Source organism: Accipiter gentilis, chromosome 12 (assembly GCF_929443795.1).
Source record: "Accipiter gentilis chromosome 12, bAccGen1.1, whole genome shotgun sequence".
NCBI classification, from domain to species: domain Eukaryota; kingdom Metazoa; phylum Chordata; class Aves; order Accipitriformes; family Accipitridae; genus Astur; species Astur gentilis.
Window position 1 is genome coordinate 3,318,479 of NC_064891.1, and position 16,048 is coordinate 3,334,526.

Genomic DNA, 16,048 nt, shown 5'->3' on the forward strand with positions numbered 1-16,048 from the left:
TCTGTATAGGCCAGCACTTTAACAACCTTGAAACAGTAATTCTTCAAAGGGCCTCATGATTTCCTGATAATCTGCTGCAGCCCATTATTAATGGCTTCATTCACTCTCAGGTTCTCCTTACAACAGAGTTTATTAGCACTACAAATGAATCTATTTTGTCAACAATTTACTCCAGCTGAGGTACCAGACCTGATACTCTCCTTCACTGGTTTTTGTATAGACTGTGCTTCTCTTTGCTGGGTTTGTTCCTCCAGTTCCTTCACAGGAAGCAACACAGCCTGAATGCTTTAACAAGGGCTTTTGGAGAGGAAAGAAGGTGTTATAAATCATCACTAACTTAGAAGTTCATTTTTAATGGGTTACATTTTATTTGCTTCAGTTGAACACCATTATTTACAGACACAAGTTAATAAAACACATCACAAAACAATAAAATTTCAACAGCTAATATTTATAGGTGCATAGTTCATGCTCAGTTACTTTTTTTTATATGTATAATACATACACATATATATATAAAGCTCTCACAATAAGTCATCTCTGCACAGAAAGAATAGTCATAGGAAACAAATAAAAATTGTATCATAAACAATATCAAATTACTGACAGCCTATCAACAAAACATGTACAGAGTTAGAAATAAGCAGTAGACACTTAGGTGTTTTTATTTAATATTTTCTTTTTCAACTTTTAAACTTGAAGCCACAATATCCACAGCACAACAATGACCCTGCCAACCAGCTTTCATTTCAGCAGGAGGGAAATGCTGAAACAAGGTGGATGCAGTCACAGATACTCCAATCATTGCTGATGGAAGACTTCAAAATACACTGTAAAAACTGTAAAAAAATTTTACGACTGGGCACATTGGAACTCAGCACTTGTACAGGATGGGACGTCTTTAGTAGTCTAGTAGATTTCAGGAGATATAAAGGAAGGAAAGGTCTCTCATGCTTCAGGTTCATAGTCTTGATACTCTTCCTAATGAGGAGAGCAGAAATCAGCGCTACTAGTATTTTAGATAAATACATCCTACTTTCACTGCTTGTTCTAGTCCTAGTGGTTTCAATGCCAAAATATTATGGCTTTTCACGTGATCGGGATCTTGCAAGCCATTTATTATTATTTTGTTACATCTTCCGGATACCGTACCTGACAAGCTGTGGTATTTACAGGATAATTAGGCTTTTACAGTGGTTAACACGTCATTCAGTTGATGTTGCCAGGAACTCAAGAAGCCACCCATGGCCATTCACTTGGAGAGTGAGGAGGACTGCCTCTGGGCTGAACAGCACACCAGGTGCTGCAGATACTCATACCAGTCAGTAAATCATTTAAACGTGTGTTTAACTATGGGTATGTGAGCAGCCCCCAGAATTTCAGTGATATTCAAGGTGTTAGTGATCAAGTGTGCCTTTAAGTCTTTTACGGGATCATGGCCTACATGTTTTATACCACTCATTTTCAGCCTAATTATCTGCACTACTGTAAAACTGCCACTCCAACTACCTACCAATGCATCATGCCAGACATTGTAGTAATATCTTAGATAGCAGGTTCATGAAAAACAAAATAATTTACTCCCATAATTGCATTAACTTAAGAGTATAATAAAGAATTATTGTTTTTTACGAAGCATGATGCTTTGCTAAATGGCCAAGCTATTAAAACAATCTCTGAAGATGCTGTTTTTCCCATATTACCTATCAAACACAAGAAAAAGTTACAAATTTACTGTGGATTGCTCAGAAACCCAGGCACAAGTGTTTTGAAACACACACAATACATTCCTGTTAAACTTCTTTACTATCAAGAAGAGCAATGGATTTTCTGAGTCCCAGCACTAACACCTCTGGGAGATCTTGGCCAAAAGAGACTGCGCTTCTGCCCTGCCCTTGCGGCTCACAGCACCAGCCTGTGCCAGGCTAATGTAACTGGAGCATGCAGCCCCCCCTGTGCCCTCCTCCTATGTGCAGTCACAGCGACTACCACAACAGATTTACCTCTGGAGGCATTTCGTAAGCCTCGTTCTCAGGATCCACAGGAACATCTGTGTTATTCACCATTCCCTCCTGCAGGAAACCTTCTTCATTCTACATTTAAAACAGGGAAAGAAAAGTGACAGACTGTAACTGCTTGCCTCGTCATTTATGCCAAAGCGTGCCTTTCCTACCCTTCAGTGGTTGACTTCTTGGCCTGTCCTTTGGTTGCCCGATGTCGCCAGGGGTTGTGAAGAGCTAGAGGACATCAGCTCCAGAGAGATCTCCATGTTCCACAGGGGTATCCATGGGAATGACTACTGTCATCTTTCTAAATAGCTGAAGTGCTGATATTCCATTTCTCTCTTGCCGCGGACAGGCCAACAAGTCAATCTGAACATAAGAACTGTACCACCACCAACTTGCTGAATATCTTCGGAAAATATTTTAATCCCACAGAAAATGCTTTGGTCAAGTCATGAAGCAAACAAAACCAAGTTTTGTCCTCCTTAAGAAACTGATCTGGGAAACATAGTCCCACACAAATTGTTTAAGTAGGTTATCGCATTAATTTCTGTTTAACTACTTGGGGGAATACAGTCACAGGTATGCACAAGTAGTTTTAAAAGCAGGCCAAAAGAATTGAGTAGTATCAAGGCACACAAATGAAATAGTAATTCAAGTATATATATTTGTAACGTTAGTAATTCAATTATGTATTTTTTAATGTTATAGACACATCAATCCTCTCATAACTCATTGTTTATTTTAGAGTCTTAGCCTTTTTCCAGTACATTTCAAAGCAGCCAAAAACAGGGAGAACTATTGTAACTTAGACTATTCCATGCTGGTTTTTTCCTTCAGTTTTAGAACCCAATTGTATTGGGAAGAGTTTTTTTCCCTTTAGTATGCCAACCAGCATGTTACTGTATGCAGTATTAGTCCACGATACACGGCACTACCTGATACCCAGCTTCTTACACTTTTTTCTGGGCCTCTGTTATTGACCATTATAGAATTGCTTCTATTTTATATAGCAATTTTCATAACAGCCTCTTGGAATTAATGGGATTGTAACGGTGTAAGGAATAACTTGCTGAGTAAGATTACTTAAGTTTTGTTCTAGAATCATAGCTACTATTTACCATCTGAAACAAACACAAATTATAAAGGAAAAGAACAAAAACATTCCAATTGGGCCAATTCCTGTAGTATTTGTTACTACAGAAGTTCTCAGAGAAGAAACTTGAGTTTTGCCAGAACAAAGACTGCTGGAGTTTGACCTGAACTGTAAGAAAATTGATATGAAAACAGGCAGAGTACCTCAGTGTGACCACGCTGATTTATACCAGTTGCCAATCTAGACAGAAATGCACTAAAAAACAATTACAGACGCTCAGGAAGAAATTCACTCAAAAAAACCCCCTGCAGGCTGGTAGCTTAGACAGAAATACAAAATTAAGTCACAAACCAGACTAATGAGGTAATTCTTCAGAGTCTGCAATTTACAGGATAGTGATGCTAAATTAAATTTAGGTTCTAGATAAAATGAGGATAAGAGAAGCTAAACCTGAAACTCACCTCTGCAAGTTTAACTTGAAATAGAAAATAATATGCAAAACAGGTGGCACTAAACCCTCTTTACCTTCACACAGTATTTTTCATGCTTCTGCTGTTCATCGTTTGCCACGTATCGGCTCCCTCTCTGGTTTAACCAGGTGACCTTAGTCACAATACTCTGTTCCTCACTTGCTGCATCTCTCCATGCACAAATTGTGACTTTATGTGCCAGATATGAATCCTGTTCTTCCTTGGTTCGGTCACCTTTTCTGCCACTGATGCATGTGCATCTACACGTTTTCACCCTCATCATCAAAGTCCGTGAAGTGCAGAATTTATATCTATAACGTGGATTCTCTCTAGCTCTTACTTCAGACTTTAAAAGGTCCAGTATGAAGATATCTGGTCCCATTGTGTCTCAGTGGAGCCAGATATGTTTTTTGCTTTAGAAGTAAACAGTATAGTCTGTGTGGAGTCAATGCCTACTATTCTGCCAAGTTCCCTCCATTCACATGCCTGCTATCAGTTAACACCCTGCGCTACTCTATGGCATAAATAACATGGACAAATTCCAAAAGTCAAGGGACACCAATGAATAAGGTTGCCAGTATCTTTATTTAGGCCTGTGTCTTCCAGAAGAACTAATAAATTTGGGTGTTCAACATGACAGGTAACTTTTCAAGCATGAAATTATCAGAAAAAAACAGGCCCAATTACAGTTCTGCCCCGGCTTACACTTGAGCTAAGATTATTTGATGTGCAATATTTAATTACCCTAGCTTCTAAACATTTTTTTTTAGGAGCATTTATGCTTATTTACTTTTATGAGAAGTAGCATCAATCCCTACCAGCTTTGACTGAAATAACTAGTGTGTGCACGATACAAGTTTTAAAGCTGTTACTGTGCACTTGATCAAACATATCAACTCTAAGGACCTACAGCTCTAGTCTACTGCTCTCCTGTTTAATCCAAAATATAATTTAATTTCTGCTTCCCCCTATCATTAAAGAACAGCTTCGGCTAACAATCGGTACATCAATTAAAACTGTGCCCAAAATCAGTCTTGAGGCTGCATGAGGAAGAAAGCATGCAGCTTAATGTTATCTGTAGCGGGAAAACAGATGGCAAATGAAACTGCCAGGACCATTAGTAACGATGAAGAAAAAGATTTGCCAGCCGAATTTCAAAGAAGAGCTTCAAAGCTCTTATGCTGTTTGTTTGTTAGGAACCTCTGCCATGGGTCTGGACTGTCCATCAGGATTATAGAGGCACAATGCCTAAAAAATGGCTGAATTTATCATCTTCCCAAGTTCCTTCAGTGAGTTTGGGATGGAGATTCCTCTACAGCTTCAAATAAAATGATCAGCAGCACTAGTGAAATACAGCATCAACCACAACACCAATATTTTTTTCAAATGAAGCAAATCATAAGCCATACCAAACCATCAAGGGAAATCTTTGCCTAGGAAAGGCTTATCACCTTCATCCAGCTGCAAACAGTAACACAAACACCACCTTTCATGTTGATGTCACTGCAGTTCAGATGAGAATGACATTACTCAGGGTCACATTTGTTATGTTTAAATGTATCACATAGGCCACCACATCATTTTTAATGGTGGCTTTCTCTCCTGATGTACTGTCCCCCAAAAGTTAGGATATCACAAAAGTAAACAACCACCCCCAGTAACACAGAGCTATCTAAGGTACACCTTACATCATTATTTACCTCCTTTAAAACAAAGAAATGCAATTTTATGTTCTCATGATCAATAATTCCATATCCTAATTCAGTTATGGAAGAGGAAAAACACCCAACAGACCAATTCTTGTCTTAGTATGAAAGACACATTTTTCTCTTGAAGCTGCCACCTCTACTCTTAAACCACAGAGAAGGGCATTTCCAGAGGGAAAGTTTTTTATTAGAAGATCTGAAAAGGTAAACAAAAGCTTCTCAGGGGTGAAGTCAGTTTTTAAGTGGGGAGCATGAGCTCTTTTGCAGGGAAAACACTTTAAAAAGGGAAAAATACAACTCAACAATGAACAAAGTGTTAAAAGAACGGCAAGGTGAAGACCTCGTTTTGTCCCCTGAGGATTCCCATAAGAATAAGCAAATGCCCACCTATATCTTGGTTTGAAGCATGGTCAGTCTGGGTAAGACTTGTATGTCCACTTCTCCAGAGAGTCTTGTGCTCTCAGACCCCCTGTTATGGAAAGCAAGCTTCTGCGGCGAGCCAGAGCAGAGCACACCACGCCACACTGCTGTTCCCAGGTACCAACAGTGGTGTCAGTTTGTGCTATTAGCACTCCTGCCTGCCTTGCCAAAGCTTCACAACTATCAGACTTGTACAGCCCAAGACCTACATGCTATCGGGCTACCTTGCAAGCCCACCCACACCTTCCCTGGGAATGAACAGCTACGGCATACACCTCCCTCCCGAAGCATGCTGTGCTCTCATTTTGTTGAGCAACTCATGCCATTTTATAAACAAAGGGGAGACAGTGTCCCATCATTGTACAGTAGTACATTTGCATGACCCTGGGGGCCGGTTCTGACTCAAGGAACAGGTACAAAATAACTGGTATACAAGAGCGGCAAAAATAAGATGTGAAGTAGAACTTACTTGCTGCAATGGCTCAAAAATTTTGACTCTTTTTCCTTTACTATGGGAATGAATCCTCCTAAGCTATGTGCATGACAGTGTGAAATGACCCACTTTTGCAATAAAATAGTAACCAAACTAATTAAAAAGTCTTCCTGAAGACCTGGCCCTGTTGAAATTATGGAGTATTTGCCAAAACTTCAGGCCTATTCCTTTTAACAGGAAATGTCACCAAATGGGTTTCTCTTATTTCAGTCTTTTTGGTGAAAATCACCCCCCATTCTTTCCCTTCACCTTCTTTCCCACCTCATAACACTCTTGGGTGAAGGGGAGAGACTGTTTAAGATCCCGTACACACGGAACAGAGACCAAGTGATCTGCCCATGGTACCACACCTATGTCAGCACCATGTGGTGAAATGGTCACCTTCAGGAGCGTGCATTCAGCCCTCTCGGTGAGGTCTTTGAACACCAAGTTACTGTCATCAGAAATAAATTATTTTATCTCAAGTCATGGACCAAAGCAACGTCAAAAGGAAGTACAGTAATTTTAATTTAGCAGCTGATCTAGGCATTATAATTTACTATCTCTCTGGCTAGTAACACATTTTTTCTTTCCATTACGAATGCTGAAGGAGTCTCACAGTCGTGTATATTCTCATGATTACTGGAGACTATTTCCTTCTGGAGTGATTCCATATTCTGCGAGAAATAAACCAGGCTACCAAAGTGTCAGCTCTTAAAACATTTATGCTGGCAAGAGGACATCACCCTGGAAGTCACTTCCACTAATCACAGAGGTCAGAAGGCACCTCCGGAGATCATTAGTCCAACCTCCCAGCTCAGTGCAGGGTCACCTACAGCAGGTTGCTCAAGGCCATGCCTGGTTGGGTTTTGACCATCCCCACAGACGGAGACACCACCATCTCGCTGGATAACCTGGTCCAGTGTTTGACTACTCGCACAGTGAAAAAGCTTTTCCTTACATTTAAATGGAGTTTCCTGCATTTTATTTAGTGCCCACTGCCTCCTGCTATTTCACTGGGCACCGCTGAAGAGTCTGGTTCAGTCTCCCTTACCACCACCGCATCAGGTATTTATACACATTGATAAGCTCCCTTCATAAACTTTCACATTCATGTTGTTTCACACTTTCTGATTTTCTGTCTGTTCTTGAGACCTCTGAAATTTCCCATGCAGATATTGTGAGAGGATTTTTTCCTCTAGTAGAAAGCTCTACTGTCCACAATCAATTATATACATAAAAATAAGGTAAGACTTGCCTCAAACACCTAACAAATTAATGTAACATAAGAAGTCATAGTTAATTTCAACAAAATTGATTATTATAAACTCAACAAGCATTGGTCACAACACATCACTTGCCAGTCTGTTACTGAGTGTTTTATAATTATTGACTAGCTGTGAACCAAGGTAAGAGGCACTATGGAAAAAGTAGTGAATTAGAACAGGGAAAAAGCTGGTTTACAGGATAATTTTGGTACACCTATTTTGTAAAGACCTTTAAAGTCCCTTTTGGAAAGTCCTTTGAGACCTACAATGAAATGTTCTATGCAAAACATTTTTTAACATAGTCCAGTTTGTTGTATATACATACAGCTGGTACATGGGGGAGCTTGAAATAAAAATAAGAATGTAAAAAATAAAAATAAAAAAATCACATCCAATAGCATTATTACCTTGAAAAATTACCATGTACTGTTAGATTACAGCAAGGGTAGTATTGCCCTATACTGTACTTCTGAGCCCTGTGCACACCAAGCACAGGACTGGCAGAGATGTGGGATGTGGTGTTCGGTGAACAAGCCCAAACAGTGCTTTCCCGACTCAGCAATGGAAAGGACAGTCCCATCAGGGAATTTGATATTCCCCAAGCTCTTCAACTGATCCAAGTAGCTCGTCCGGAGAAGCAGCCCTGCCTGCTTCCTGCCTGCCTGACTGCCATGGTCTCGTACATCTTTGTGAGCCCAGATACTAAGTCTAGTCCAGTACTAGTGAATTATTGAATTTGCTGTTGTCACAGTCTGGATAATTGTACTACTAATCCGTCTTTACTACCACACCATTATTTAGAGATAAATTATTTATCCCTAAAGCTGTTGGTCTAGCGCCTGTTATCACACCCCAAACCTATAACTCAGCAGGGCTGCCTTAAGTCCTTACAACTGGTAACTGAATATCCCTCCAGCCTGACTAAACCCATTTAAATTTGAAATTATGCACCCTGTAAGAACTTTCTTCAGGAATTGTCAGTCATTATATGGTGGAGCTTAACGAATTTTGGGATTCCTTTTGTATACCGAGTGCAGCTGTCCAAATTCACCTCTTGCTACAAGGTGAATAGCAATTTGCTGTGCCAATGGGCTTAAAATTCCCCATCGAAAAGAAAATAATTTGTATTCTTTTTTCTCCACCAAATATCAGGGTACTTAGGGGCTGGATATTGGACTTAAATGAACCAATAACTGTCTTTTCCATTTGGTAACTTATTTTTCGCAGGTATTTTGACTGTAAAGTCTAACTTACCTGATGGGAGAAAACCCCTTGAACAAAACAGCAAATTCCCAACAACCTGCAAACCAAAGATATGCTAAAATGGCCTCAATTTATTTACTGTCCTAGTCCTAAGGTATTAAATATATGGTGCTGACTGGTTATAACTGAGTTGCCAGGTTAGCTTAGCATGCTCTAAAGCTCCCGCTCACTCATTGCCATAGTCAGTGCCTCCAAGCCTTGGCTGCAAATGACAAAGCATTAGCTGCAGTCTAGTGATTTTACTCCAGAGAGGCAGAGAGGAGACATATCTGTGCACTAGTTAGAAAGAAGTAAGCTGTTTTAATTATCCCTAAGCTAAATACCTAGGTGAAGGAAATTATGAGAAAGCATTATGTGTGAAGGAAACTAGATGTTCAGTGCACAACTCCTTTGGAGTACCAATAATGAAATGGGACTACGGCCCTCCTTCTTCTTAAATGGCGAGTGGAAGTGAAAAAGAGACATTTAATTAAACAAATAAATGTCAGTGCGATAGCACAATTCCAATGAAAGGCTAACATAGTGCCTGCAAGTGCTACAGGCTGCATTTTGATTCATGTTTTTATGCCCTTCAGTTAGCAATGACAAAAGTGAAAAGGATAAAGACTGAGGCCTACAGAGAGAGGAATGAACATGAAGACTGTCTAAGCGTCTGTGGTTACAGGTCCCTCTTGGTGTCTATAAATAGCTGGAAATACTTGCTGTTTACAGAAATTTATGAACTGTTGTAAATTGCTAGAAAAACAAATTTCAATACAACATAGATTGTGTATATTTTTGTTTCTTTCCTTTAAAATTCCCTATTTAGTATTACTTGTAAAGATGAGACTCAACTCAGTTCAGAGTACAACAGGAACATTTCTGTGAGCAATCAACTTTCCTCAAACTCAGATTCATGTTTTACATTAACCAGGCTGGTGAAGTACTAACTAGAGCTGCTGGTATGTTATTTGCTGAAAAATGGATGTGGATTACATGGGGAACCCACCTGTCGCTCAGGTCAGACCAGCAGGTCATACGAGTGCTAAAGTGATGGACATGTGCATTAATTACACGTGACTTAAAATAACAGGTTGCCTAGGGGCTCAGAGAATGTGCCATCAGTAACGCATGTAAATGCATGCAGAACACACAGTCCTTTCAGCTTCACCCTTTTCAGCTTCCCAAATCTATGGTGACATTGAAAACTCCACAGGTAGGGAAAGAAAAAGCTAGAGCTTATCATTTAGACTGAATTTATAATTGCAAAATAGGGGGAATGATATACGCTAACTAAACATCACATCAGGGGCAGGTGGTCACAGCTGTGCCTCACTTGACATTCTCCTGAACAAGGCAGAGCAGCATAGGTCAATAAAAATATTTTAGGGTAATTGATCTGCTTAAACAATATCCACTATCAACACAGTGATTTACATTCTCAAAATCGAAGTTTCAGAGTGCAGTTTCACAGAAATCTTGATTCCAGTAATACCACTATTTTCAATAATGATTTGGAAGAAGGACTAGGGACTGCACCTACCTGTATGCTCAGTCTTATACATTAAGAAGGAGCAATAAACAGCCTGAGTTTATTTTTGTTATTCTTACTACATAATTCAAAGATAGCGTGACAAAGCTGAATACGTGACTGAAATAAATAAGATGCAGCTCAATAGGAAAAGGTGTTAATATGCTGCACTTAGGCACTCGCCAAATCAGAGGAAGGACAAACGGAACACAGAAAAGAATTACAAAGTCAAAGAATAATATAAACCAGCAATGCCATGTTACTGCAAAAAAGGCAAGCCATTCTCTCATGTATTAACAAGGCCTGTGAGGTAATCTACTTGGTCTAATCCAGCCCAAGGGTGCCTTCTCCTGAATATAGAATTCAGCCTACACTTTGCTGGGGATGTTGGGATATCCCAAAAGGAATGCAGCAGGAATGATCACATCCTAGAACAGAGAGAAAAGATGAAGGAACCTGTCAGGAAAGCATAAGTGAACTAGGCTTATATGATCCTCAAGGAATCCCCTTAATCAGAAGTCTTTAAGAACAGCCTGGCCCTACATCTGTCAGGAGCTCCATGGGATTAGCTAATCCCATCTGTCCCCCTGCAGCAATGGAGGATTCTCCAATCTGTATGAACCCATCGCTAAGAATGACCTCCGAGTATGGTACCTGAGCTTTGTCTTCATTAAATAAAAATAGAACATAATGATATATGATCTTGACTGATCACATTAACTAAGACAATGGTACACATCAGCTTTGCAGTCATCACAGAAATGAGCAACGTTGTTCGGATTTGGCTCCATTAAGTCAGTAAAGATGATTTTAAACAGCATGGTCCCAGTCAAAGCTGCAAAGTTATTTTACCATATTTTATTGAAAACTGTTTGAATATCATAATCACAACAGTACATAATTTTTAGCACAGATAAACTCCAGAAGAAGTTATTTTATAGACTCCATGAGTATATATTCTCTTTCCTAAGAGACAAAATTAAAGGACAAAAATGAGCTCCCTCTAAAAGAATTCTCCACTCATGCAAACAGTTCATTCAATGCTGCATTATCTAAAACAGCAATCTAAACCATAGTCATTTCTCCTAGTCTTAGAAAAAGTCCCCTATACAGAACTGCAGGACCAGCCACCCTCTAGCATCATGAACAGCGTGAGTTCCCACCCCGTTACGCATAGCCCCAGAGACAGCACACATTTCATTTCTGTACCCCATCTTGTGTGAGTGCATTCACAAAGCAATAAAGTAACTTCACTCATTTCCAAGGAAGTTTGTAAAGAAAGAGAAAGAGATCTCTACAGGTAGTGGAAAGCGGGTAGGATTTTCTTCCTTTTGCTTTTCTGTAGAGTATGAGTGGATAAGCTAATGCAATCAGCATTGTCTCATTTGCTTTTACTCTCCAGCACACTGAGCTGTGGGCTGACAGGAGAGTTAGTGGCAGCATGGTCACCTTCAAAGGCTGGATTGACAGGACATGCTGTTAGTGAAGTTGTTACCCTTCGGTTATTATCAGTGAGCAACTCTCTAAAGCGTTGCTTTAATTCCAACCTCTTACAACACTTTATGTAGCTGGGGAATTTTAAAATGTTTCTTCTAAGGAAAAAAAAAAAGCAGCTGCATTGAAAACCACCTGCAACAATTATTTGAACTATAAAGGTTTCAGGAGCATTTCTTGCAGTTGTGATCTATTCAGCAGCAGATCAAACACTACAAAAGACCAGAGAGTCAGCCTGCATTTTAAAATTCATATTCCTGAAGTATCCCTCCTCATCCAGAAGCAAGTATACAACTATTCAGAGCTTTCACTTGCATTGGGAAAGATTACTTCACAGTCCAGTGGCGTGAAATACAAACATCACAAACATCTCTTCTGCTTATTCTTCTCTTGTAGAAGAAGAAATAATTTTTTTTAACTAAGTGGAAAGAATTATTTAGTAAAGTTTACTTAGCAAGGTATAGAAGGTGAGGACACTCTGAAAGGACTAGTACCTAAATATATAATACTTGAGTATCTGCGTTTTCTTTCCTTCCTCACCCAGCGCTGTTACTGTTATCTTTGCTTTTCATTTCTGGCTTGGATGAGGGAAAGCATCAGACTGAAGTCTTCTATCCTCTACACTGCATGTGAGTGGAGTTCAAAGCAAAACAGCCTTTCCCAGGCCAAATTCTGCTCTTATCTATGTCAGTATAAGCCTGGTGTAACTCTTCACCTTACTAAGCCATTTTTGTACTCATACCTGTACCTCTGAGACCAGCCTGTCTTCATGATCCTCTTTTCAGACATCTGCTGCTGTTCCAAAAGGGATACATATCATAAAAATCTGCACCACTTCTTCATATGTAGAAAATCATAAGAGTGCAAGTTTGGGTGGCCTTGAGGAGCCACCTAAGCCACACCTCTGCTTTAGGCAGGTTCAGCTTTCCCTAAATGATTCCCAACAGATGTCTGCGAAAAGCCACCTTAAAAGCCTCCAGTGACAAAAATTGCACAGCATCCGCAGGCAATCTATTCCTTCACTTAGTTACTGTTACCATTAGCATCTTTCTCGGTGTCTAACCTCGATCTCCCTCACTACCATTTAGCGCCAGTATTTCTAGTCCTATTCCCAGTGGACACAGTCCTCTTGCTCTCTGTCGCAAGGCTTTGATGCTGGAAAAACTGCTACCCTGACTCATTTCAGTCTTCTCTGGACTAAGCCAGCTCGTTCAGTCCACACAATGCAGTTAGGAAAAACCTGTTGAGCATCCACTACTCCATATCTCTGGTGCTCAATTTATGAGAGCTGCACACAAGGTAAGTCTTGCTAGAGCCGGGATGTGGCTGCTTGGTGTTTGGAGCAGAGTCAAGTAGGGCAGAGATGCTGCTCTTCAGGCTGATAGAGGAAAAGGAGGGCAAGGCCCAGTGGTGTCTAACGTCAGAAAACTACCTGAACCAGTGTGGGCTGATGATCTCCTCAGTCATAAATGGAGCTTCAAAGGGGAATTGTTAACTGCACCATTTTTACCAGAAAGAGCCTTCTATTAATAAACTCTGTCAAACCATCTGAAATTAAAATGCAGAGCTGCTTTTAAAGGACCAAAGAAGTATAGAATGTTAGTTGTCAGAATTGTTAGAATGACACGTTCCCTCTGGTCCTTTTTTATTATTAATCACAGCAGCTCCCCAAACTTCACCTGCTAAGCAGGGGTCTGCCCTCTGCACCCAGGAATGCATTGGAGTCACAGCAAAAGAATCACCATAAACTGCTACAATTCACAAGAAGCAGTTGGTCCCACAGCCACAAGGAGCGTAATGAAAGGGAAATATTGTCCTCTTCTCCACATCTGCTTTTATGACTTGAGAGAAGGGACTCCACTCATACTTCAGCTACTGCTGCATTAATATTTACGCATACCAGAGGAAAAAATTATGCATTCACACCACAGTGGTGGCACACAAAAAAGTAGTTGAGGTAAAGCATTCATTCTGTTCGCTACATCCAGAACAGCAGGTAAACCCACATTTCTGTCAGGAAGTTTTGTGTGAAGTACTGCTTAGCAGCTGCACTCATTACAGCCTCTACTTTGGGGATAAATAGAAAAAACCAAACCAAACCACTTTTCTTCAAATTCACAGCATAAGTCAGCTACACGTCATTTACAGAAGTTCAGATGAAGTTGTAGAAGAATAATTTTCATGCATGTCATGCCAATGAGAATGATTATCAAAGCTTATTCTATAGAGATGAGGGTACTCAGTTAAAACAGAGGAGGAATTGAGAGAACACATGTGGCAACTCTATTACAGTCACTACAGTTCTTTCTCCTACAAGCCACAGTCGCAGTTTCTGCAATGGACATTGATATGCTGCCCAGAGCAATACAACATCTTCAGCATTTATGTTCTCACTATGATGGAGCTCTTTTATATTTTCAATACTTGGGATGATGCAAAAAGACTGGCAGGATGAGTCCATGCTTCAGAAAAAGATGTGCATTTATGAAATTACTCCCTGTAGTTTGAAAACAACACAAAAACCTATCTGCTACCAGACATAAAGATGTTTCTCTATATGTGCTGCTTGGTGAACATTCAGATAAGAATGAGAGCCAGATCTTGAGAATTAGCCATGCAGATCTGAACACAAAACAACTCACTTGCATGATTGTCACAGCCAGATGCCCAAGTGTTTGCAAATGCTTGAGCAATATCAGTTAGACACCCAGCTGGTGAATTTATGTTCAATACTAGAAAATACTTATGTGGAATATGTGGCTAAATGTAGTTTGCCATGAACAAGCAAACTAAATGAAATTCAGCAGTATGCTATATTTGTCTTTTAATCATGATTTCCAAATCATTTTGTTTCAGTTATCTAATGATAAGTATATGTGCATTCCCATCACAGGGGTACTTCAATGGCTGTCATTAAAGTATGATAATTTTTGTAGTGGTTTAGCATAAAGCCAGTTGATGTGTTTACTATTTCATAATAATTATTGTTCAACAAGCAGATTCCATGAGAAACCATACTACTGAAAATAGCAGTGGTTTCTGTTATACATGTGTAACATTTCTGTAAGAGCAGGCAAAAAACCAACTAGGTCTTATTCTCTGGTTTAGTCACCCATCTGCCAAGAATTATCCAAGAAAGGCAGTGGCATTGGAAATTGCAACAGCAACTGCACTAACATTATTAATCTCTTGCCTATACTTGCAACATTCCAAACATATACATATAAAGAGTGGATTCTCAGAGGGCTACATTTGCCTAAACAGGAGACACTTCTGCCAGGATGTGCCTCAGACCATCCAGCATCTAGCTCAAAAAGCTATTTACAGAATAATAGCTAGTACCACAAATATTCAGAAGCATTTTTCTGAATAGATTCTTGCAGAAAAGGAATTCAACACATTCTTTGCAACAGCGACAAGTGTATACCATATGTAAGCAATCTGATAAAAGAAGCTTAAAATAACATTATTAGTGAAAGCTTAAAAGCTGATTTACTCGAACTTGTATTATTTTTACACATTTAAATACATATAAGCCCTGATTCAGCAAAAGATTTTCAAGCATACACTTAAGCGAGTAGTTAGGTCCATGGAAGTGAAAGCCTTTACATAGATTCAATACTAAAAAAACCACTGTAGTGAATCAAGAACTAACTTCAGAAATCTCAAGTGTTTCAAGTGTCAAAGAACAAACTACTTAATATAAGGTATGACATCTTTGAAATCTGATGCAAACCATTTTTATCTAGTGAAATAGACAGACTCAGTACTTATCCACGTGTAATTTCTCAAATTAAGTCAGTAACAAGAGAGCTCTTCTACTGTACCCTCAATGCAATAGGAGCATTAAGATTCACATATAAAGGGACAACATTCAAGCAAAGTGTGTTCCTAATACATGTTCCAATAACTGTGGAAACCAAGATTTACGTAAGTCAAAGCAAACTTTGGAGACAATATTCCCCCCAATGACTATTCACTGCAGAAACAGAACCCCTTCAGCACTGAAGTTATTTTTTTTGTATATATACTGCTGATGATTACTCTATGCAAAAGAAAACCGCTCCAGTACTTTGTGTTGTGTGGGTGATGCTCCCATTTCCCAATTGAGTTAGGCCCAATGTTTATAGCAGGGGTGAAGTATTCTAAATTGGCTTGTATCAGCACAATGACTCAGTGATCACTGCGCAAGTGGGAGGACTTCAAGCATTTGACATTGCTCCTCATGTTCTTGCTGTCACAAATGCAAATGTTACAGAATTTAAACTCGTTTTTATCTTGTCATTCTCAAATCCTAAAAGGGACCTTTGATCATTCATCAGCCTGTTAAATATTTAGCAGTCAGG

The 16,048-nt window shown here is 39.5% G+C and overlaps 1 protein-coding gene across 2 annotated transcripts in view; it reads right to left on the minus strand.

The window, feature by feature from the left end:
• Window positions 1-338: 338 nt before the first annotated feature.
• The window catches only part of SNCA (synuclein alpha), a 71,253-nt gene continuing 55,543 nt past the window's right edge, over window positions 339-16,048 (minus strand). The window contains exons 5-6 of one of the 2 annotated variants that reach the window (XM_049815138.1): window positions 2,004-2,093; window positions 339-981 (exon numbers count right to left, since the gene is read on the minus strand). In XM_049815138.1, the coding sequence (XP_049671095.1) occupies window positions 949-981; window positions 2,004-2,093 (123 nt within the window). In that variant the 3' untranslated portion in view covers window positions 339-948. The remainder of the gene's footprint in view (window positions 982-2,003; window positions 2,094-16,048) is intronic. The other variant, XM_049815137.1, reaches the window with a different exon arrangement.